This window comes from Littorina saxatilis, linkage group LG2 (assembly GCF_037325665.1).
Source record: "Littorina saxatilis isolate snail1 linkage group LG2, US_GU_Lsax_2.0, whole genome shotgun sequence".
Lineage (NCBI taxonomy): Eukaryota > Metazoa > Mollusca > Gastropoda > Littorinimorpha > Littorinidae > Littorina > Littorina saxatilis.
The window spans coordinates 76,212,234-76,237,233 of NC_090246.1; the positions used below are offsets into that span (position 1 = coordinate 76,212,234).

Consider the following 25,000-nt stretch of genomic DNA (forward strand, 5'->3'; position numbering starts at 1 on the left):
GGTAGACCGCTACTAGACAACCTTCAGCTTCCGTAGAATTGAATCTCACATTTAATATGCATTTGCAAAATTGATATATAGAAGAAAAATGTGTAAACAATGTTTCAATTCTCGCAATTACACAAAACATTTACGTTTCCTTTGAGGTTCATTTCTTATGCAAAACTTTTAAACTTGTGTCTAAACGCGACACATCTGAGGTTACCTTCAATGTTACTCAAAAAAAGGACAGTTCTTAGAACGTTCACTTTAACCAGATTGCAGTACCCACAGACACTCGGATGTAAAAGACACCTGGGATGTTGTGCATGAAAAAGTCACCTAACTGGGTGGAAAACAAGCACTGAATGGGATTGGTTGAAATTGAGATTTGTTTAAGATTTCAACCAATCCGACGCAGTGCTATGGTCCAACAAAGTTGCGCACTTTCTCGTTCACAACACCCCTACGCTCCTTCTTGGACTTTGTTAACTGCCAAGACGACACGATCTTATTATTCAAGGTCACTTACAAAACGGCACGTGACGATCGTGTCGCCATGGCAACAACAAGCTGGCCAAAGAAGAGACCCCCAAAAAGGAGCACAGATATCTCTCAGATATCCGAGCGCTTGTGGCTTTGCAGGCTGCCACACAGGACTAACCTGGAAGACGGTTACAAGGGACCACAAGAGAGAGTCAAAGTTCGCGCGATCAGCAGAGACACAGCCATGGGTGCCATTGCGGCACTCTTCACACGTGCAGTGCGTCCCGTCCGGGCGAGCGCAAAATCTACCTCCAAACACACTCATGCCAAGGATACTGCATGCAGCGAAGAGGAAAGCACAGACACAAAGACACACACACACACACACACACACACACAATCAGGTCAGAGTTATTCTGGTTATTTCAAGTATTCTCACACGAATGAATGATTGAGCAATAAACGGATAGATGTCCGATCGACCGACTGACCGACGTAATTCAAAAATGTTAACAAAACCAAGAAACAATGTTATCATGGCCGATTGTTTGCTTCCATTGAAAGGATTGGAGAACCTGCGAAATAGCCTTTACTTGGAGGGTCAATGGGGTGATAATATCAAGGATAGGGTTGGAGAGCATACATAACATTGACAAGTCATGTTGTCCATGTGTTCAATGTGTTTAGCCTTATGCTGGGCAAACAACATACGTACTTCCCCCCTGAAAAATAAAGTCAGGGCAGCTCCTAGCAATGCGGTCGTTTCTGGTGTGTGGTTGAAAAACTATAGAACCTACAACAATATGCCGACTGTTGTCAGCATAGCAAACAGATTCTGGTCAAAATGTAGCTGGTTTCCATCGGTGAAGCCGTTTATTACTCAATCATCCATGCCAATGATATAAATTAATATGTCACACTCAAGTCAATATGTAAAACACAAACACACGACGTCAATAGCTGTCTGTCACACGTGATCAAAAACCAAAGAAGGAAGCGGTGCTACATTAGGTCAAAACTAGAGGTAGACATACAAAGACGATTGCACAAGGCTATATATATAAATCACGGGACTAAACCTTTCAGGGTAAACCAATACAAAGCCAAACCAAACAAATCAATCAAATCCAGCAACAATATATATACATATATACACACTGCGTATAGCGTACAATAATATGGAACATAATACATGTATCCCCTTTTCAAAGCACACACCTAAAACTAGGCTTCCTCTACTTCTTCGTTCTCTCCCAAAAGGTTTTAATTGGTATAGTCTAAATTCAACTTGTAATACCCCGAAGCCCCAGCTTTGTTTTTTTTGCACTTTCCGTATACCATGTCCCTCAATCATATTCCATGAAAAAGTTAATGCAAATTTCAGAGATCTAGGTCTGTCAAACACTCTGACTCGATGCAAGTAGTCTGAGTAAAGAGAAAAACGGTGTGAACATTTTGGGAATGTACATTAGCTGGTTGGCTGCAAGGGTTATTATAAATTCCCATTTTTGCAAGAAATATTTCTTGTAGATCGGTGAAGATGGTGACAACTTATGAGACTTCAGATGACAGACAACTCAAAACTTACACCATGGTAACAACTCAAAACTTACACCATGGTAACAACTCAAAACTAACACCATGGTAACAACTCAAAACTTACACCATGGTCACAACTAAAAACTTACACCATGGTCCAACTATACTAACTGTCCATTAATACATTCACGAGCTAAACATTCTGAACAAAATATTGCCTACATTGAACTATACTACACTGATATTAATGCTCTACGCGGATGTTATGGTACGCTATTGACTTGAACCTGCACAACCTGTTACGGTTATACAACAAACTAGTCCTGTCATGCATTCAATTGTGACAGACTATGTCTGTGAATTACTATTCTACCATTTATTTTACTGTAAAACGTGAGAAACATTGAGCTCTGTGATGTGTCAAACACTTCAGAAAAGCTCATTCGTGTGACCCTCATTTAATACTGAAAAGCTATGAAACTTTAGGCTTCTGAGTGTCATATCAAAACTCACATGCAACTGCCAAGACAGATTCTTAATGATTTAACATCCCAATTAAGAAAGAGGATTGGAACCAATGACAAAATTGCCTCTACATTTTCTTCCCAGATTAACAATAATCTCTTTTTAGAATAAACTGACGAGCTGGTCACGAGTTTTGTTTTAATTACAAAGTAATGTTTGAATTTGACAGAAAATAGTTAAATAAAAAAAAGGCGGATAGGATATGCAGAAAAATGCCTCTCTTTCTCATGTGTCTCAGCGAGTTTTTTCTCTCAATTTTTTCAATTATCTTTATTAAGAGAAACTAGGTGAAAACGCGATAGATCAGAACAATTATCTTTCTAAGCAACCATCTATCTTGATTGAGTTATTTAACGTCTTGAGAATGTATCAGTTAACTGGGTCGGAATTAGGGCACCTAAAACGTTTGCCTAGGAGGAGATAAGTTAATGAAAGTAAATCAGGAGCCTTTAGCAGAACTCCATGCAAGCCAAATGATGAACAATGACAGGCAATACTGCGCGGTGAAAACAGCCACTTCATACACGCACAATACGGAATATATATGCACAGCCACTTCATACAGCACAACTATCAGATCGATTATACGTCTTCACCCAAGAGACGAAGCAAAGATGAGAGGGGATGGACGTACTGACTCAGAGTAGCATGCAAGACCAGAGGGGTGGCATAGAACTGACTGCCTTAGTAGCTCTGCTGCAACAATACCTGGAAGACTGTCACTATGGCCCAGAGCAAGGAATCAAAGTTCTTGCGATCACATTTCCGTTTACCCGATGGTAAGAGTTTACAGAACTTGCAGCCAAATAAGTTCATTCCCAGAATGCTAGAATCAGAAGACAACCCAGACAGAAAAAAAAGTAAGTTGAATATCAACATCTTAGAACTGAGGACCAAAATTGAATCAAAATGAAACAAAATTCTACAGAGAACACAAACAGAAGGAAACAAATGAAGAAAACAGGAGAAAAGGCAAAATAAAGCTTCATTTTACATTTAAAAATAATGTAATATACAAGTGAACATGTCATAAAGTAGAATGTAAAGAAAATAAAGAGTAAAACACACTACAAGAACATGCAAAAATATGAAAACTACTGCATAAGGTAGGAATTCAGGTGTAAACCGAAAGAGTCTACTGGTATAAGAAAAATGTGAAGACAAAAACACGCAAAATAAACACAAAACTGCGAAACTGAAACTTGAAATAAGTGAGCAGTGCCAGAAACAAAATGAATGAGGCGTCGAGTACAAAAAAAGTATGTCAACATTTTAAATCAAAAACAAAATTATGATAATCAAATCATGTGACAGATTAACAGTTGTTAATAGAATGCACTAAAGATCCGAAAAAACCCAACCCCAATTAATGAAACCAGTAGTTAAGGCCGGAGAAAAACATAACAACTCATGTATACATCAAAATACACACACATTTAGCAGCAATAATAAGTTTATTCTTGAAAGTGTTTCTGCAAAGAGAGCTTTGATATGTTTAAACATGCCCCCTTTCCTCCCAAAAGTTACAAAACTAAAAAGTAAGTGCTTTTTTAAAAACTCGAGTAGTTTTTAAATCAAACTAACTGTGAATACAAGTGAATCTCAACATGGGGTATAACTATTGTAAGCAGACAACTGTCACAGAATTGCAGTGTTGATAATAAGTAATGCAGCCAAAACAAGCACATGTGAGTAGCTGCTGTGGAAAATGCAACCTTTTCACACTTGGTAAAAATTGAAGATGCCATGGGGATTACAGTAATTCTTAAACCTCCCTACCAATCAAGGTATTGTACTTCCAGTGTAAGCTATAGTATACACACCACCTTTCTTTATTTGGTGTTTAACGTCGTTTTCAACCACGAAGGTTATATCGCGACGGATACACACCACCACACGTCTGTTCAGGATATCACATGGGATAAAAGCATCCGCCCACTTGGACACACCAAAAAAGCGGTAGCGTGGCTACTTTCAGAATTGTTTGCTATTGCTATTGCTATTGTGTAGATGAATATGGATAACAGTTACGAAAAAAATTCAGCAAAATATTCCCACTCTGAAAGCACAGAAAGCTGGAGGGAAGCTCCGATCACCAGCAAAACCCAGGACAGATTTATGGTGATGCACTTGTTTGTTTATACGGGAACGCAAGTACCTTTTAAAGTATGGAGTTGTTTAATCTCCCCATCGCTGAGATTCACCGGCACCACTGTTTCCTGAACCCTATCCTTCAATCCCAAACCCTTTCTAACACCCACCCTCCCCATCCCACCCAACACACAGGCTACAACAGGAGGACAAGAGCACGGACCTGAAGATGAACATGAAGAGGACGAGGAGGGCGAAGAAGGTGGCCACGTTATCCATGGTGCGCAGCATCACTATCAACTGTCGCCTGAGGGCAGGCATGAAGCGCACCAGCTTCAGGATACGCAGGAGACGGAATGTTCGCAGGACGGACAGACCACTGGCCCCGCCTTGACCCAGCTCTATCATGCTGAAACCCGTAATTGTCATTTAGTATCTCTTCTTCTTCTTCATCTTCTTCTTTTTCTTCTTCTTCTTCGTCTTCTCGTTCGTCATTTAGTATCTTACATCAGAATGCTTGAAATGTATTCAGCCGAGACCCGACTATGCAACAAGTTATGGGCATCTATCTTGTTCACTTGATCTAGCTGAATCATGTTGCAACCAGTCACGGTACGTTTGTTTCTCTGTCATGCTAGAACATGTCACAGTCAGTTAATTTCTGAACTGAATGAATTCTTAAAGTCAGCCGAGACCCAATACTTCAAAGCTGTAACAGGTCATGATCACTTTTATTTCTTAGAACTGAATGCTTACAGCCAGTGGACACTCAATTTCATGATGCTGCAACAAGTTATGGAAAATTCATGTTATTTCCCTTGATCTATCTGTTTCAGTTAGCAACCAGTTATGGTTAGGTTGTTTCGCTTGACCAAGCTCTGTCCTGCTCCAGTTACAAGAACATGTTAAATCAGTTGTTTCCCCTTGACCAAACTTTGACATTCAGCAGCAGGCCATCGTCATTCTCGCATGCATCCCTCTGACCCACCTCTACATCCCCTGCATATAAGTCATAGTGGTCAGTTTATTAAATTCTGGCAAACAAAATGACGTGTAGCTCAAAATTAAGAAATGACACGAAGAGGCATGTGTTGCTTCAGTAGACAAAAACAGTAAAGACAGTGATGCTTCTGAAGAATACAGTCACAGAAAGAAAACAAAAACCCAGATGGCTTTGAAACTGATCACTGATACGTATTTTAGGCTCACCTGAGAATGACAATGAATCCATCGAAGACGTTGAAGCCGTCGCTGATGTACCCAAAGAGACCATAGGCCAGGACCTTAAAGCCCATCTCTGTGGTGAAGAGGACACAGAACACGATGTTGCTGTACTCCAGGATCTCCGTCAGTGTATCGGGCTGTGACACACGCAGACAACACAACTTCAGTCTTTGAAACAGTGTTTGTACTCATAGTGCAATACTTTCAGTCATTGGCAGATAAAGAAAGAGAGAGAGAGAGAGAGAGAGAGAGAGAGAGAGAGAGAGAGAGAGAGAGAGAGAGAGAGAGAGAGAGAGAGAGACTTACGCATTGAAAGTATAAAAATTAGGAAAACTGTATACACAAGAGAAGTCATGTAGAGATACATCGGAAGTAATCAACAGGCATTACAAAAAAATATGGAAAATAAATCTAAAGGAGACCAGAACCAGTCTCCAAAATCCGTCACAGACAGAAACAAAATCCGAAATCAACTGACCTGGTTGTGGTATTCCACTCCCATGCTGAGTGTGTTGAGGAGAATGGCCAGAAGAATGCTGCGTTGGAAGAAGTTGCTCTCCACAAATTTTCTCATGTACGTTTGAAACTGGTTGATCAACTCTGAAAGCAACATTCTCCTCTACTGCATCACTGGCGACAATAAACAATTTCTACCTCAGTTACCAGAAATTGCCATGGCTTGTTTAAGATAAAACCTTAGCAGCATATTTCAACAAACTAAGATATTAACTATACTTGCAACATTGACAGCTGTGGCACATATACTTAATAACCAGGCGGAAATCGAGCAAAAAAAGAGACTAAAAGTAAAAGTTAATACCATCACAAATGTCTTACACCTGGTCCTTTAAACCATTTTTTAATTTGATGTGATCATTTATATAAATATTATATTCACTTACAATGAATATTCATCTGAATGTTTTTGCAAACCAGGACAAGTCCATGTCTGTAAACAATGTCACATTTAAGTCAACACGTTCAGATCCGTTCGGATTAATGACAGGAAAAGCTTGAAGCAGTGAGAAAAGTGAACCTTCATTAATACTAACCACACTTTTATCTATCTTTGCGGAGCATTCCGTGTTACTGCTCTACTAAGCCATTTGTCATAGAAAGCAGGAAAATACAAACTTCCAGCAAAGGTATTTGGAATCAAACTATAGGTGTTATTGCTCGGTGCAAAACTAGACCGCCATTGTAATACTGAAAACCATCGATTACAAATCGTGTGTCTTAAAATTAGACTTGAAATCTGCATCTTGAAAAGAGAAAGGGATATTTTTAGGAGATCTTCAAGTATTTATCAGAAAATTAGTAGGCAGAATTACCTGAAGGCATTGTATAAGAAGAAGAAGAAGAAGAAGAAGAAGAAGAAGAAGAAGAAGAAGAAGAAGAAGAAGAAGAAGAAGAGGAAGAAGAAGAAGAAAGAAGAAGAAGAAGAAGAAGAAGAAGAAGAAGAAAATTGTCAAAGAGGATATTGATATAACCATGAAAGCAATTGCCAAATCTCTTGATTTTGAACGAATTAAGAGAGAGAGAGAGAGAGAGAGAGAGAGAGAGAGAGAGAGAGAGAGAGAGAGAGAGAGAGAGAGAGAGAGAGAGAGAGAGAGAGAGAGAGAGAGAGAGAGAGAGAGAGAGAGAGAGAGAGAGAGAGAGAGAGAGAGAGAGAGAGAGAGAGAGAGAGAGAGAGAGAGAGGTACCAAACAGTAGATTATCTGTATATTTTCTTTAAGGAAAGCACACCGAGCAAAAGAGCTCATGACAATATTGGATACAGTTTTGGGTTGGGATGCAAGAACGTAAGTTTAGACAATATATAGAATGTACAGATAGAACTCAGAAAGAGAAAGAAATTGTCCACATGCGGACCCAATCCAGATAAAAAAAAAATCCGAAAAAAGAACGAGCATCAAACATGTGAAAAAGGGAAGAAAATCTTTTGAGAGAATACATGCCATCCATACACATCAACCATATGCAAGGGGGATTCTTCCTATTCCGTGTGTGTATCAAGTTTGTGCGTCAACTTCAAAGCTTTTCAAAATTATTCTATAGGTTCTTGTCAAAAGATGAGATTGATACAAATCAATTGATCAGCTCAGTAATTTTTAAGTACAAATAACTCTTAGCAATTTTAAGTACAAATAATTCTCAGTAATTTTAAGTACAAATAATTAACACGTCAGCTGTCGTTAACAGCTTTCCTATGTTTCCAGATTCCAAACTTGACACACAAAGAGCCAGCTACACGAGAAGAAATATTACTTTAAGAGGTAAATGTGTTAAAATTCAATTTAGATTTACAGCATAATGTATTTCTTTGTATTGAACTTTCCTCTTTGTCCAACATAGCTACATTTGTTGAAAGGACTTAAAAAATCAACAATCATGCTTTCTTCTTGATTGTTTTTTGCTTTAGTACGTCATTCTTGTAAAATTGATATGAACTTGACAAGTTACTGACAATCTGTTGCAGCAAAATTACTAGATGCATCATAGCATTACCATTATCCAGATTCAATAAAACTTATTTCGTTAAAATCAATTTGATTCATTTTAATTTAACCGTTCTCTTGATGGAATCAAACATTAATCTTTCTCAAAATAAAAGGCAAGAATATTTCATGGTTTTCTGATTGTTTTGTTGATATTCAAATTATGTTTCTAATAAAACCTAACATACGATGCAGAAGTCTGATAGTAGCTGGCTCATCTTAGTCAAATCAAAATCGTTGCAGAGTGCGACGTTCCTTCTAAATCTATCAAAGTGATTTTATTTATCCCACTGCCTTCAGGAATAGAACAGTAGTCAATGTAAACAGCTCAACGAACATTCATTTGAAATGTATCACACTCGCATCATCAAAAATCCAGTAAGAGCATTTTATCGTTAAAAAAGAGGGAATACACCATGAGATAAACAGATAAGTTTGACGTTAAAAACTGTAAGTTTCAATGGCAATCTTCACATGTTACTTCTTTAGATATTAATAATACCATAAACTATACTTAAAATAATCTTCATTTAAACTACATTTCCACTTAAAGTATACCAACCTTCGTCTTAAATCTTAATAACCTTGATCTTCATTTATACTTCACTCTGAATGAACCCACTGCAGTAAAGCTACGAACTCGTACGTGGCACTCTGCAACTTGTAAAAGCCCCACAGCACAACACCAAGAAAAAGAAGAAAGCCTCGCTTGCGGGGGGAAAACAATACCACAGATATTACGTGGGCCTCGTCTCCGGTCCCTCTGACTCTCTTCCTCGGAGTCAGACTCTGGTTCCGACTGACTGCGGTCTTCCCGCTCTTTCTCGCTGTTGTCGTCGTGCTCGGAATGACTCGGGTGGGTCTCGCACTCGCTCTGAATAGAGAACTGGGTGCTGAGCTGCTTGTCCACCACGATGTCCATCAGAAGATTGTCTGCAAATAAACCTGTAAGCGCGTTCTCGCGTTATGAAATGGTTGTCCGCAAAATACACATGGACACGGGTTCTCACACCGTAAGCTGGTTGTCTGCAAAATACTCTGGTCTGCAAACGCTTTGTCATACTGTGAAACAGTTGGCTGCATATTCACCTGCTAACATGTTACCATATTTTGAAATGGCTGTCTGCATGTTAACCTGAATACGCAGTCTCACATTTGAAATGTTTATCTGCAAGCACATCTGCACACACTTTCTTGTATTAAGAAAAGTAATGGCCGAAGAGGCTATATTTTTTGTACAAGAGACCATATGAGTTTGAAAATGTGAACAGTTACAGCAGACGAACGTTGTCAGTACAAAGTTAAGAACGAAAAAGAAGAATGAAAATATAGCGAAAGTACCGACTTGCAGGTGACATGCAGGCAAACTTTCAAGTGAGAAAAGAAAAAGAAAAGTTGAAGGTGTTCACGAAAGGCAGATTTCCTGCTGTAACTTCAATTCGATTCAAGTAGTAACAAACGTAATACAGGTAAAATGTCTCCTACTGACAAAGGAAAGGATCCACAGAAGAACGACCACACAATATGTACGGCCTGCACAACTAGTTTCAAAAACAAACAAACAAACAAACAAACAAACAGACACACTAACAAACCAACAAACAAACAAAACAAAAAAACAAACAGAAACACACACAAACAAACCCAAAGGCAGTTGCTAGATAAACAATTACGACCTGCACAATACAAACCTGTATACACAAATTTAAGATTTAAAAAGATTCAACAACAAAAATGAATGAATGCAGCGAGGTATTTCTTGAATGAATTCATTTCACTTTATACTAAAACAGGTACTGTGCCTTGTGTATTTCACAAGGAGATAGTATCCCTGTTGTTGGCTGCAATGCCAACCAGCCAGCCAACGAATAAACCAACCAACACAACACAATATATAAAACAACGTTTAGCATTAAAATAGTCAAACTCAAACTCTGTTTCTTACAGAAGCATGCAGGGACAGGGATCTCAAGGCAGAAGTCTCTGTTCTTATAGCAAGAAGGTATTGGAGACGAAAGTATTCTCAGTATACACACGGTGTAAAATGTAATCCCTGGTAAAGACCACTAGGCTAGTTCTGAAACTTTCATAGAAAGACCAATTATTTTGTGTACTTTGTGAAAGGCTTCATTGTCACCGAATAACACTGGGTGGTTAATGTCCAATGGAATCTAATATTGTTAGGCTGCACTAGATTGATAGACTCTTGTAAAAACTGCTCATATACCTTCGGGACATCTAAAAAACAATGTACATGTACAAAGAAGACAATACGCATCTTCTTACTGAATCAACGGCATCAACTGTGAATCGTACAATGTAGATACTGCCCCCACCTCTCTCCCTCTCTTTCTGCCCCCCTCTCTCTCTCTCTCTCTCTCTCTCTCTCTCTCTCTCTCTCTCTCTCTCTCTCTCTCTTTTCCTATGGAAGCATATTCTCTCCCTCTAGAAGCATATTCATCTTGTAAACACTAGCAACATGGGTGTTGTCAACAAAAATGGTAATGGCACGGTGGAAGAAATGAAGGAAAATGATATGAAATGATACAACTCTTCGAGATTTCATTTCACATTTTATACAGCAGCACTTGTTGTCAGTACATTACCACAGAGGGTCGACACAATCTGCCAAGGTAGAAAAGTTTCCACACGTTCGTCCGCCGAGAGCTGCATCCTTTAAAGGTTTATTACGGTTTTGAAGTGAGAACAGTATAATTGGAAGCGCCCTTCTCTCGCTGCCTCTGTGGTGTATTGTAATGAACAGAATCAGGGTAGGAAAAAGGAAAACAGAAAAAAACAGAGACAGGCAGGAGGGTTCCATGCAATGTTTTAGTCTAGAGTTATTCCAGCGTTATCCCTACAGAAAAAGACAAGCGAATAGTATTCCAACGTTCGTGGCGATCTTAATATTTTTCTCTTGATTTAAAATGGAGCGAAGAGGACCATGTAAAAAAAAGACGATCTAATGCATTTGTAGAAATGTTCATGTACAGGTTTGCTTATATTGTTTACATTCACATTTAGCATTTCAATCTGTAAAACAGGACGGACTGTTTGTTTTGAGTTTTTACTCATCTTGTAATTAACATTAAAAAGCTGTTCAAAACTCTTTAATAGATCCGTTTTAGTCATGTTACTTCTTCCCTAAAACAATTGTTCTTTCCTTGACTTAGAATTTGAACTTCGATTTAAGCACCAACATTTGTATTCAAATGATTAACTTAACAGCTGCTTGGTGTGAGTATGACACAGAGCTACTTCACATACAAATACCCATAGGACTGAGAAAACTAAAAGGGAAACAAATGCGCTGCAAACAAGCAAACAAGCAAAGAAAGGCACTCAAATCAGCCACAACAAAAACCCATTGAATGAGGCTACCATTAATGTTCTAATTTGTTGGAATATATCAGCACATACATAAATGCAACACATCATACGTAGATGACTTTGTGGTGTACGTGTAAGCCTGATAAGCTACTAATAAGTTATATATCAATTTCCTTGTGCATATTTGCCTTGGCTGACACTCAGAGGTTCAACCTTACTTAAAATAACGCGTATGGAATACTACTACTGACAAATGAAAGAAGTCAGCAAAAGGGTACACAAATAAGCATAACGTGAAGTCTAACAACCTTATTGTTATAATAACCTACTAAGTTTTGAATAAAGACATCTAATGCTTCACTTTACATTTTGAATCCCTTGTTAGTCTGTGATACATACTATAAATAATATTGTTGGTGTGTTCCTCTGCATATTTGGATTATCTCGTGGAAAGCTAAGAACCGGAACCATACAAAACTGACCTAAAAGAATTCCAGCTCATGTGAACTATTCACATCTGGCCATCCATAATAACAACAACAACAACAACAACATCTACTACTACTACCTCTTCTCTCTGTCCCGCTTTCTCTGTCTGTCTGTCTGTCTGTCTGTCTGTCTGTCTGTCTGTCTATCTGTGTCTGTCTGTTTGCCTGTCTAACTGTCTCTCCTAAATTCTCTTGCTTACATTACAACTAAATAAAGGAAATAGTTCACAAATTTTACAGTTATTGATCAATCGAAAGTTTTACGAGGTCTGATTTTTCAGACAATAACCGTACAGAATTGATTTGCCCGCAAGGCTCGTTATCAATCATGACACAGTATTGTCATTTCAGAAAATGTAGATGTAAGCAAAACCACAAGTCAAGTTGTCTTTAATATTTGAAACATGAGCGGCACATAACAACCTGACGAGCAAGTATCTCATACCAAATATCTTCAGTTGAGTAAATCTTGCTGTTGTTCAATACAAAGCAATTCAGATCAACTCGAACCAAATACTCTGAAAGAGATGTTTTTCCCATTCGTAGTTCTTACGTTGTTCCATTTTTCCAATAAAAATGGGTTCTTGTTCGCATCACGATCCGTACTATGTTTGAATTTAACCTTTCACAGGTTTTCATAACATTATACCACATGCGTCACTCTCGATCCAACTCTCTCTTTCCAAAAACACATCTCTAACATCTGCAAGTCCGCCTATCTAGAGCTGCGCAAGATTAGTTCAGTCCGTCACTACCTCACCACTGATGCAACCAAAACGTTAGTGTGTTCTTTAGTCCTCTCAAAGATAGATTATTGCAATTCTCTTCTGGCCGGTCTCCCTAAGTACCTTTTAGATAGACTTCAAAGGATCCAAAATAACGCTGCCCGCCTGGTCTTCAAATCTTCCAAGTATGAACACGCCACACCCCTTCTTCACTCTCTACACTGGCTGCCTATCACTAAAAGGATCGAATACAAACTCTCCTCTCTTTCTTTTGCCGTCGTTTCTGGTTCTGCCCCAGAATACTTCTCAGAACTCCTCAATCTCTACACCCCCTCTCGTCAGCTTCGCTCCGCCGCCGACACTCGACTCTTCCGACTCCCCACAGTGCAAACAAAGACATGTGGCGAGAGGTCCTTCGCCTATCAAGCCCCTGTGACCTGGAATAGATTACCTCTGCCTCTCAGACACACAGATTCTCTCACTACATTCAAGACAAATCTCAAAACACACCTCTTTCAGCGCAAGTGATTTTCCCTCCAGCATCTCCCCACCCACCCCATCCCGCCCCACCTCACCCCCTACCTAGTGCCTAAAATAACGTGTATATATATTTCTGCGCTTTGTGTCAGCACTGTTTGTGTGTGTGTAAATAGTATTGTTGACACGTTTTTATACAGTAGCCTTATGTGGTTCTTGTGCCTAGGCTGTGTATTGGATTGTCATTGTATGCCTGCATCATTAGTTGTCAGTAATTATTACATGTGCTGATTGTTCTCTTTGCCTGCGCGCGTATAGTATGTTGGTTATGATTGGTCATAGTATGTTTGTTTATGTTTGGTCGTTATCTTTGCCTGTGCGTGTATTGTATGTTTGGTCGTTTTCTTTGCCTGTGCATGTATAGTTTGTTGGTTATGTTTGGTCGGTTTCTTTGCCTGTGCGTGTATAGTATGCTTGGTCGATGTATGTATTGTAAAGCGCTAAGAGTAGACATTTTTCTAGAATAGCGCTATAAAAGTTTGCATTATTATTATTATTATGTCCACAATTTCACTATTTGTGTGTGCATGGTTCGTTTCAAGTGAAATTATTTCTAATGTGTGTTATGTAGCCGATTATGAATTCCTAAAAATGACAACAATGGTCAACATGTGTTCAAATGACATTTATTTTCCACTGTTATTCAGCTGATTGTGACTTCGTTCAAACAAAAATCATTTTCAACATGTGTTATTCAGCTGTAAATTCACATCGACGCCAATAATATTCAACATAACTGGGTTGTTTTTAGTCAACCGTTATGTTCTTCAAATGACAGTTACTTTTGACATGTGTCATTCTGCAGTAGCTTTACAAAAGTTACCATTCTTGTTTTTATATTTTTATTATTTTTCAGCAGAATGTTTCCAACATGTCTTACACACGCCAATGTGGTATAGTGCTGACCACTATTAACGTTGGTATTTACAACTAATCGTGACTTTATTCAAATCACCATTTTCTTTTAATTACAGTATTTTATGTTTTTACATTATAATATTTGTTGTCACTATAACACTGTACACTTTTTAAACGTATACCGAGTGGAATAATGGACTTAAAATGTCAAAAACGCACCCGCGAAGAACTAAGAAACAAGTCGCGTAAGGCGAAAATACAACATTTAGTCAAGTAGCTGTCGAACTCACAGAATGAAACTGAACGCAACGCAACGCAGCAAGACCGTATACTCGTAGCATCGTCACTCCACCGCCCGTGGCAAAGGCAGTGCCAGTGGAATTGACAAGAAGAGCGGGGTATTCGTTGCGCTGAGAAGGATAGCACGCTTTTCTGTACCTCTCTTCGTTTTAACTTTGTGAGCGTGTTTTTAATCCAAACATATCATATCTATATGTTTTTGGAATCAGGAACCGACAAGGAAGAAGATGAAAGTGTTTTTAAATTGATTTCGAAAAAAAAAAATTGATAATAATTTTTATATATTTAATTTTCAGAGCTTGTTGTTAATCCAAATATAACATATTTATATGTTTTTGGAATCAGCAAATGATGGAGAATAAGATGAACGTAAATTTGGATCGTTTTATAAAAAAATTATTTTTTTTACAATTTTCAGATTTTTAATGACCAAAGTCATTAATTAATTTTTAAGCCACCAAGCTGAAATGCAATACCGAAGTCCGGGCTTCGTCGAAGATTACTTGACCAAAATTTCAACCAATTTGGTTGAAAAATGAGAGCGTGACAGTGCTGCCTCAACTTTCACGAAAAGCCGGATATGACGTCATCAAAGACATTTATAAAAAAAATGAAAACAACGTCTGAGGATATCATACCCAGAAACTCTCATGTCAAATTTCATAAAGATCGGTCCAGTAGTTTAGTCTGAATCGCTCTACACACACACACAGACAGACACACAGACACACATACACCACGACCCTCGTCTCGATTCCCCCCTCTACGTTAAAACATTTAGTCAAAACTTGACTAAATGTAAAAAGACGAAGAAACAAATGCCCAGCAAAACTTGGTACGGTGTAAAGTCGCGAAAATCTAATCTGGCACGAGAAGACTCCGAAAGAAGTTATTGAAGAATTACTTGTAAAACGATACATTTATTATTGCAACTTGAACAAAAACCCATACTTCTTATTGCTTTGACGTTTGTTTTCTAATCTGCACTTAAAACGTGTCAGGAACATGTAATGCACAACAATCTTTGATTTTTCTTAATACAAAACTAGAATGTCTTCTTCTGCATTTGATGGTTGTGTATGGTGTGTTTCTGCAAGTCACGAGTCAACATTGAAACCATAAGCAATGCATATTTACCAGAAAGCAAGCAAGTACAACATCAGGACTATTTTCATCTGAGTTTTGAGGAACAACGATTGAACATGACATAGCAACGAAGGGTCCTAGAAGTAAAAAAGCAAAAAATAAAAAGGATACACAAAACCAGAAATGGAGAAGGGACACATTCATTACACGAAAAAGATTCTTGAGTTAAAATAAATAGGTGGAAACATTGGAAGAAACATATTTTTTCCATCGACACAAACTTCTACAGACATCGCACATAACATGCTGTGACTTGCAGTTGCACGTTGTAAAAAAAAGAAAAGTACATGCGAGAGTTTCGCAGTTTTCTTGAAGATTAAATAATGAAAGGACCATTCATTTCGGGAAATATCTAGTCAATATTCAAGGACCTATTCCCTTCCGAGTGCCATTACCATTTCAGAAAACGCATGACAAAAGGAAACAACAAAAGAATAAACTACCCTCAGATGAGAATAGTCCGAACTTTGCAAAAAGAAACAAAGAGATACAAAACAGTGACGGTTACGTACATTATGGCCAACCAGTGCGACTCCATTTGAGGCAAGAGCACACTCACTTTAATTGTTTGAATTTAAAGTCAATATGTAATGTATGTGGCAAATAAGAACAATTAAAGACAAGAGCGTACAAAGACTGACTCATCCCCTCTTCTTGTATTTTTAGGAGTCAGACTGAAATGATCAACAGTTTGGAAACTTTGAAAACGAGGTTTATCTGAACTTCAAGTTTGACCCAAGAAGGTATTGGACAATTCAGGCTGAAACAATGCTTTTCAATCTTTTGGGATAAAGCTTTTTACTGATTAAAACTGGGTGGCCATTTATGTACTTGACACATTCCACGTCGCTAGCACAGGTGAAACTATGTGATTTCCTAGCGCATTATTTGAAACATAGACATTAATGCAATCACCCTTCACAGTGGTGTCATCAAAAACAGTTCTACTCAACATTTCAGTAAAAATAAAATCAACCATGAAGTATGTATACTGTCGTTAAAAACATTGTTGAGTTTTGTCCTTGAAAGAAGAGATGTCTCGAATAGCATTCACTGCTGAAGTGACCATAAACAATAATTACCTTGAAAGAAGTCCCAGAAAACAAACAAAGACGAACAGAAAGTTAACAAGTGTAATGAAATATATATGTTTTGCTTTAATTTTTCCTTTTGGATTATTTCTCTGTAGATCGAATGTGAAAACCACCACTGTGAACACCGCGAGTGAAGAGAATTGTGGAAAGAGAGTGTAAGGTGGTGAAAAATGGGCAAGTGGATAAGGGAGTGTAAGGAAGGAGAGAGGGGAGAAAGAGTTGGGGCAAGAGAGATGGAAAGATAGACAGAACGGGTGCTGAGCCCTACGTACCTTTGTCGGCCACAGACTGCAGTTTGGTGGGCTCTGACTCCGTGTTGAGGAGCATATTGGAGGCCGCCAGAGCGGCGTTTTTTGCCCCGTGGGCAGCGAGCACCTCGGGCAGCGAGGCAAGGGCCCTACCACTAACACTGCTACTGAAAGAAGACGCGCGCCCTAACGAGGGCATGAGCACAGCCAGGTGGTTGGAGGCTGTGGGCTGTGTTTTGAACAAGGTGGGCGTCAAGGCCTCCACCGCCCCTAGCGCCAGCGAGCAGAGCGACTCCTGTGAAGGGTTGTGGCTGTTGTAGGTGCTGGGGACCATCAGAAAGTTGGGCCGCCTGGGCGACGACACGGGGTCCACGTCCGACTGCTCTGGGCTTGCCCGTGGAGCTATAGGGCTGGAGTCTGCCCGCGACGGGTACTGATCGGGGGTAACTACGTTTAAGTTGTAATGATGGTGATGATGAGGATGGTGGTGGTGGTGCTTTGGGGGGTAGGGGTTTTGGTGGTGGGAGGAGGGGGGCAACTGTAAGTAAGTCGTTGGAAGGCTACCTTTTTTCTTAGTCCTTTTCCTCCGTAAAGATATGGACCTTTCCGGGTTAATTTTCTGTCGTTTCTTGCTCTGCACGTGTCTGTGGTAGGCTTGCAACATTTTCCGTTTGGCACGCCGGGCGAAGTGCACGAGTAGTTTTAACAGCTCGGAGTAACAGCCTCCTGGCTCGGAATTGCTGGCTAATGTGCTGCACGACTGGTACCGCTTTCGCTCCTGCATCATTCGCTCTGTCTCACGCTTCTTGGTCTCAGAAAACTGAGTGGCAATCACAACAAGACACAAGTTGATCATGAAAAATGAACCAATCTGAAAAAGAAAGGAAATAGGGTGAATTGTAGTGAATACACAATGAGAGGGAAAAATAGTGGGCAAGCAAACTGTTCTTTTATGGTATTCAAGAAGGAAACATAAATAAACTTGGTAAATGATGACAGATATAACCTTTTTGAAAGTACTGATAATTCTGAACAGTTTCATATTTGCAATGAAATCTTAGGCCCATGTAGTATACTGAAAGGAAAACAAAATAAAGAATACATTAATAATAGTTTAAACAACTTCCAATTGAGGTCTTGTTAATCTAAATTAATAAAAAATCAGTGACACGCGTTATTAAAACAAGCTTATTTAACTTATAAGTTCTACACAGTAATGTCACTGTCATCAGAAAGAAACAATGACAAATTTTGAAAAAAGTTTATAGTACATGCAGTACAAAATGAAGTTTATTTATACAAAACAACAACATGCAAATTGTTCTGGTGTTAGTATATTGCTGTTCTTTGTGTATGCAGAGAAGTTACTTACCACAATTAATGCTACAAAATATATCCAGTCCCAAAAGGAATGAGCATCTTGAATGTAATACATAATGTTCACCCAGCTCTCCAAACTGATGACCTGTAGAGAATACACAAGGGTAGAACAAGTCAGCATACACAACTTAAAAGCTTACACACGTTTATCTTTTCAGTGCGAGGTTGTTAAAGTCTAGTATATTTATCTTTTCAGTGTTGGCCCTTGATAATGGCCTTGTCATACCGACGTAAAAATTAAGATTTTTATTCTCACTCTTGGGCTTCTACAGAAGTAGTGCTCGCGTCATGTTCTGAACAATGTCACCCTTCTGAATGTCAGCCCTGCGAGCAATTTTACTGAATAAAGCAAGGCCATGTTTTTACTTCCAGCATTAAGAACATCAGCCTTCAAAGACATGCCTCACGGCACAGCATTGCTCTGTATACTGATGCAGTTCTTGTTAAAGCCTACACTACAGCACGCCTGCTACGAACAATTTGTTAAAGTATCATTAGGGTGGGATCTCAGCAACAAAGGATTTTAAGCCCTCTAAATAAACATCACATTTATTGCAAAACCAACCTTCTGGAACAAGAAGCATCGAAATGAACAACTGAATTTCATCCTCAAGGTTAATCGTTTGTTATGATTATTGTGACGACTATACAAAAAATGGGGTTTGAGTTTGTGAATCTGCGTTGCACAAATGTTTTATATTCGGTCAGCATCTTTGAAGCCTGAACCATCACAACGCGAGTTCCTTGAAATCTCTTTCTGACAGTAGTTTTAAACCTTTCCCGGATGACAACAGACTTGCTTAAGACTGTCAATTGTTGCTCGCGAAAGCAAGACTGACCTGGAAGATGACAACCCAGGCTAGCCCAATGTTGTCGAAGGAGACTGCTCCTTTGAAGGGGTTGACCGCCCCGGGTCGACAATCGGTATAATACTGGTTCCAGTTGACGCAGGAGTCGTTGGTGGGGGTGTTGTTGCTGTACATGCTGGCGCTGCCGTTACAACGGATCCCCTCGTACTCGTAGAGCGGCAGGTCCCGGCACCAACGCATGCCGCCTTCCTTGGGAGGAGCGCAGATGTACTCAGATTTCCACGGCTTGAAGTATTGCTGCTCCAGTACTTCAGCCCTGCACAGATCAGAGAAGGTTTGCATATAAAATTAGGACAAGAAATATACTGTTCCATACAATATAGCATGCAAAGCCAGATAGAGCAAGTGCCGGATAGATTACATCAGGGCATGGGAACGCCTGAAATTGGAAACGCTTGGCTTCAAGATCGTCCGTGATATCTCCTCTTGGAACGACTCGATCCGGAGACTGAATGGGTCATAAAAAGCTCTTGGTAACTGTCCAAGCGTGGGTTCAAATTCATGCAAAGTAGCACGATGTGTATAGCAATGTAATTACTCGCGTCAGTCATGAGAATGCACGCAGCATTATTTAATGATAGTAAAACCTGTTTTCTTTTTATTCCAAAACATATATTGACAATAGCATTCAAAGTTAAGAAATCTCCATAAAATAAAACACACACACACACACACACACACACACACACACACACACACACACACACACACACACACACACACACACACACACACACACACACACACAAACGGATTTATTTTTAATTTTTTTTTAAGTGCGAACTTCTCGGAATACATCTGAAATACGTACGGCACGTGATATAAGGACATGTTGATGTCAAGGTAACACCTGTGACGCAGCACGCCGGCCCACAACTGCACGCCGATGATGCCGAAGATAAAGAATACGAAGAAGCACAGCAGCAGAACGTTGCCCAGCATGGGAAGGGTGTCCAGAAGCAGCATCACCAGTATGCGCATACCTGCAAGGGTACAACGAAAGAAGTGAGACTCAGCATCAAGCGACAGTCCGGAGAGACCAGTTGCTGCCTTGAGTTTGTGTACACGAGAAAGTATTCAACTTGTTGGGTCGCATTGGTCGAAATCATAAGGACATTTCAATTTCAACCAATTCGACGTAGCGGCTGATTCCCACGGCTTTCTCGTGCACATCATGCCGGGCTACCAAAGCTTGTGACAATGAAAGGCAATAGAGCTACATTTCGCAGCGTCAGTGACACCGGATGTTGCGATGACACATCGGGACAGTTATGAATCTGTCGCGCCCAAATAGGGGCGGATATTGACATTTAATTCCGGCTTCTGCTTACCATGGGAACAAACAAAGGAAATGAGGTGAGTGCTACAATGCTTATTTTAATGTATTTCTCAGACTGATCTTACGGTCTTTGTGGATAAAATATAATAAATGCCTTTATGACCAATGGCCTTTTGTGTGCGTGAGGCTTGTTTCCCCAGAATAATTCGTGCTCCATCAATTATCACTCTATCATGTCCGCAGAGTGCAGTAAAACTCTGTTTAAATGATATGCGTTAATGTTGAAAGAACAACCTAATACGATCGGTGACTGGAATAAACATACATTTTACATTTAATATTATATTATAAACGTATAGACAGTCTCTATTTTGGAAGATCTACCCTACCTGAGTATTGCAAAACTCTAAAAACAATTAAAGAAGAAGTGTTCTTTGCGTTGTAAGCTTATTGCACATACATTATTGCTGGTTTGTTTCATTTAGAATATCTATACTTACTTGGAATTCGGTTGATGGCTCGAAGGGGTCGTAAGACTCGTATCGTCCTAATGGCTGATATACTCAGGTTTTCCGTGTCGACGGCGTATTCAACGGTGCTGAAAATTAAGTAAATAGAACTGAAAGTACATTAACATACTATAAAAAAAAATCCCCAAAGCAATGTACAGTGGCTAAAACAATCAAGTAAACACAAATTAATCCAATTTTAAAGTAAAATATGTGACTGAGACGATGCTGTAGACAACTGTTAGTAGATTTGAATTGAAGGATAAGGAGAAGGAATGCCACACGCTGTTTAATGGACATTCAGATCAAATTTTCTGTTTAAAACCGTGTGCAAAAAAGCCAGTCAAAACGGATACATAAGTTAAAGTGACAAAGAGCAACACAAATAATATTCAAAGATATAAATACGTTCCGTTAATATGAAAAGATATAGATATTTGTGCATTTGTGGTGAATTATAGGTTTAACAAAGAAAGAAAGAAGATATCGTTCAAATTGAAACTTTAATTATAACCTTAACCCCGACAACTGTAGATTTCCTATCAGTTACAGCATCAAACCATAAAGGGTGAGTTATTATGAACACATGTGTTATCTTTGAAGTACAAACACAGAGTAATAATGTGCAGAGCCACATTACAACACAGCTGTCAAAAGTCAAGGAGATGTACACAGCACAGACCACTCCAAAAAGCTGCAAGGACTTGTAGCGCTCTCAGCGTGTAGAGAATAGAGCGTACATCTTTTTAAAACAGTTAAGCCACACCCCAAACGATGACACAAAACTGTTTGAACTGGAAGATATAAAAGCTCAGACGTTATTAGACATAGCAGACAAAGGAAGTTCCCATCGAAGCACTGCAGAAAAACACTGTAAGAAAAAAAAAAAAAATAATAATAGCAAAGAGAATACGCAATCACATGAGAAAAAAGGTACTCCTTAAACCAGATTCTTGGATTATAATAGTTTAGCAGTACACAATCAAAGAGTCTCGAGGTGATGGGTGATGGGTATACTAATCAGATGCATAAGGAACAAACCGAGTTTCTGGAGTTTTGAAGATTTTATTTTTTACCAACTAATACGTACATCCGAATCAAAATGTTAACTACAATACTGACGCTTCATAACATTGCTTTCGGTTGAGTATTCTGAAGGAGCTGACATTTACGTAAGCTGAGGTGGAGACCTACCGAATAGAACAAAAATCAGAAACCGTATAGGGAAAGACATAGTTGGCCTGCATGGGAGACGACAGGACAGAAGTGTCAAAGAGAATCCCCCCAACCTGGGATACAAATTGCAGATAAAAACGTGTGGTGTATGTAATAATTTGTATATACTAGAAAGAAGATCATGGATATAATGAACCAGAGAAGAAAAAGGAAACAAAAGACATAAAGCTGTATACACATTAAAAGTACACCGCAAAATAAACACACAAAAACTTTGCAGATATTGTTGACAGCTGAAATGCATTAACACTCTCCTTTCTCCTTTACTGTTTTGTTAAGAAATTTGTGTATTTCAGAATTGACCGCAACCATTACAACGTACAATGTGTTCCAAAATAACATAGGAGCACGTGCATTCAGAATCCACACCACTGAAGCATAGGCGGCTGGCCATATCGCAATATTCACACACACACACACACATATATATGCATATACATAAAGACACATACGCATACAACAAAACCTGTCACCAAAAAAAGAAAGAGAAATCACATTTTGGTCAGTGTTAGTTCTTATCACAGACGGTATATATAATTATGTTGGGCTTCTCCTGTATTTCAAGCAAGGCAGGGCAAGCAAGAACGTTTCCATTTTCTTCGGAAGCAGGAGGATCATTTGCCACAGTAGTTTCACATGGGGACAATGGTGGTGGTTGAAGGGGTGAAGGAGGGAGAGGGGTGGGTACTAATGATTGCAGAAAAGTCGGTGAAGGGAGGAGGAGAAGGAGGAGGAGGCGAATGCGGGGAATGTAAGTATGTGAACATGTCCTTGGGACATACTCTAACTGTTAACTAAAAGAAATGTATGTCAGCTACATATTCCAATAAAAATTGTTAGAATCGTGCGGCTAACACGAATTGATGCATTTAAAGAGCCCGTGAGTTTTGTGAGAAAAGTTGACGGCAAAATGCAGTGTTTGTGGCGCTTACGTAAGGTTGAAAATGGAGAAGACAACTACGCCGTGAAAGCAGTTAACATCCATACATGCATGCAACATTCACATGATCGTCATACAGGGAGTGTGGTAACTGGTGGTTTATCTTAGTGTTTCCGTGCGTCTAGGTCCGATTCAGGTGTTCAATATCTAACCAGATTTTAATTGCTTAAAATATCAATAAAAATTAAAAAAAAAAAAAAAAAAAAAAAGCTGGGTTGCTCGCAAACCCCAGGGTAAGCAGCCCGACTTTTCCTGAGGTCTTTCCTCAAGGACAATAAGAATACCTAATTCTGATTATCGTTCGACATGATATTAAACTTTTTGCATCTAAAAGTACCCCCCCCCCCAAAAAAATAAAAAAAAAAATAAAAAATAAAATAAAATAAGAGAGACAAAAGCACACAAACACACACAAACAAACAAACAAATGAAAAAACCCGAAAATAGGATGACTGAAATGGACCTTGGCAAACGATTCATGACTAAATTATTAGCAGAGTGCCTAGTTGTGTGTTATATAGTGCGCGGTGGCCGTATCATAGTGCGCCAAGGACAGGCAATACATCACACGGGAAAGAATGGGAAACCGGACCATCGATCATCGGCCTGAAAAGGTAGGCTGGACTGAGGACCTGGAGAGGAGGGGAAAAGAGAGCGACAGGGAGGGTTTATTTTATCTGAAAACACTAACACAGATAAGCCCCTCGAAAACAAATTCGATAAGATATTTTTTCAAGCCAACTCCCTTGCCGTAATAGTTAGTGTTATATAAAGGAGAAAAGAGTGAGAGAGAGAGATAGAGCTAGAGAGAGAGGAAGAAAGAGAGAGGAAGAAAGAGAAAAAACAATGCTTCCCATTTTCAGCTCATGCATTAATCCGTCCCTTGAACAACATTACTGCCTTTAGCAGAAACAGCTAGACTTCCACCGGGAAAAATAACGATTGAAACTGTGCACCGTAAAACCTGGCATTGACAATGGCACTTAGGTTTGGTTGCCATGGAAATGGTCTTTTAACATAGGAGCATACACTCTGAAGCGTGCGATAGCGTTCATTCCCCATGCACATGCACATGCTCAAGACTGCAGCAGAGTTTTTCGCGGAGGTGAAGTTTTGTTGTTAAAAGTGAAAAGTGGAATCAAACACAAAAAATAAGGCAAAAAAGTCTTACTTGCTTAAAATATACTCTGCAACACTATAGAGCATGAAACAAGAAACAATAAGTTTAATAAGCATTACAGTAAGAAAGGAGTTATCAGTCAAGCCAAAAAATTAGGGAAAAGTTAAAGTGAATTTGGATTAAAATGTGTTAATTTATAAATTTTATAAACCGTTAAAAACGAAACAGAAAAGGCGTTACTTCAGATTATTGGAATGGCATTAGTTATTAAGTATTACAATGCGAAATCCGTTATCATTCAGTCAAAGTCAATTTAAAATTTGTTTAGCGATCACCAATAAAAGGAATAAACTAAAGAAAAGAAATAAATATGTATCACACACAGAAAAGAAAAATCAATCAGCTTTGAAACTCGTCACAAAGCAGTGAATCACGCGTGATCGTGACTAAACTTGCGTGACTAAATGAAATCTGAACTCATTCTAGGTGAGAACTCGGGCACAATTCATTGGATCCTCCCCCCCCCCCCTCCCCCCCCCCCCCCCCCCCCTTGCTCAGATTCTTTCTGCGATCGAAAAACGCGCAATATTATGAAAAAC

General features: G+C 39.1%; 1 protein-coding gene across 1 annotated transcript in view; it reads right to left on the minus strand.

The window, feature by feature from the left end:
* LOC138959746 (voltage-dependent T-type calcium channel subunit alpha-1G-like) overlaps positions 1–25,000 on the minus strand; it is a 78,036-nt gene that overhangs the window by 41,420 nt on the left and 11,616 nt on the right. Inside the window, exons 2-11 of the mRNA XM_070331354.1 lie at positions 21,097–21,194; positions 20,129–20,300; positions 19,288–19,573; positions 18,441–18,533; positions 17,093–17,939; positions 9,084–9,287; positions 6,323–6,444; positions 5,830–5,981; positions 4,844–5,029; positions 3,238–3,355 (exon numbers count right to left, since the gene is read on the minus strand). Coding sequence (XP_070187455.1) covers positions 3,238–3,355; positions 4,844–5,029; positions 5,830–5,981; positions 6,323–6,444; positions 9,084–9,287; positions 17,093–17,939; positions 18,441–18,533; positions 19,288–19,573; positions 20,129–20,300; positions 21,097–21,194 — 2,278 coding nt within the window. The remainder of the gene's footprint in view (positions 1–3,237; positions 3,356–4,843; positions 5,030–5,829; positions 5,982–6,322; positions 6,445–9,083; positions 9,288–17,092; positions 17,940–18,440; positions 18,534–19,287; positions 19,574–20,128; positions 20,301–21,096; positions 21,195–25,000) is intronic.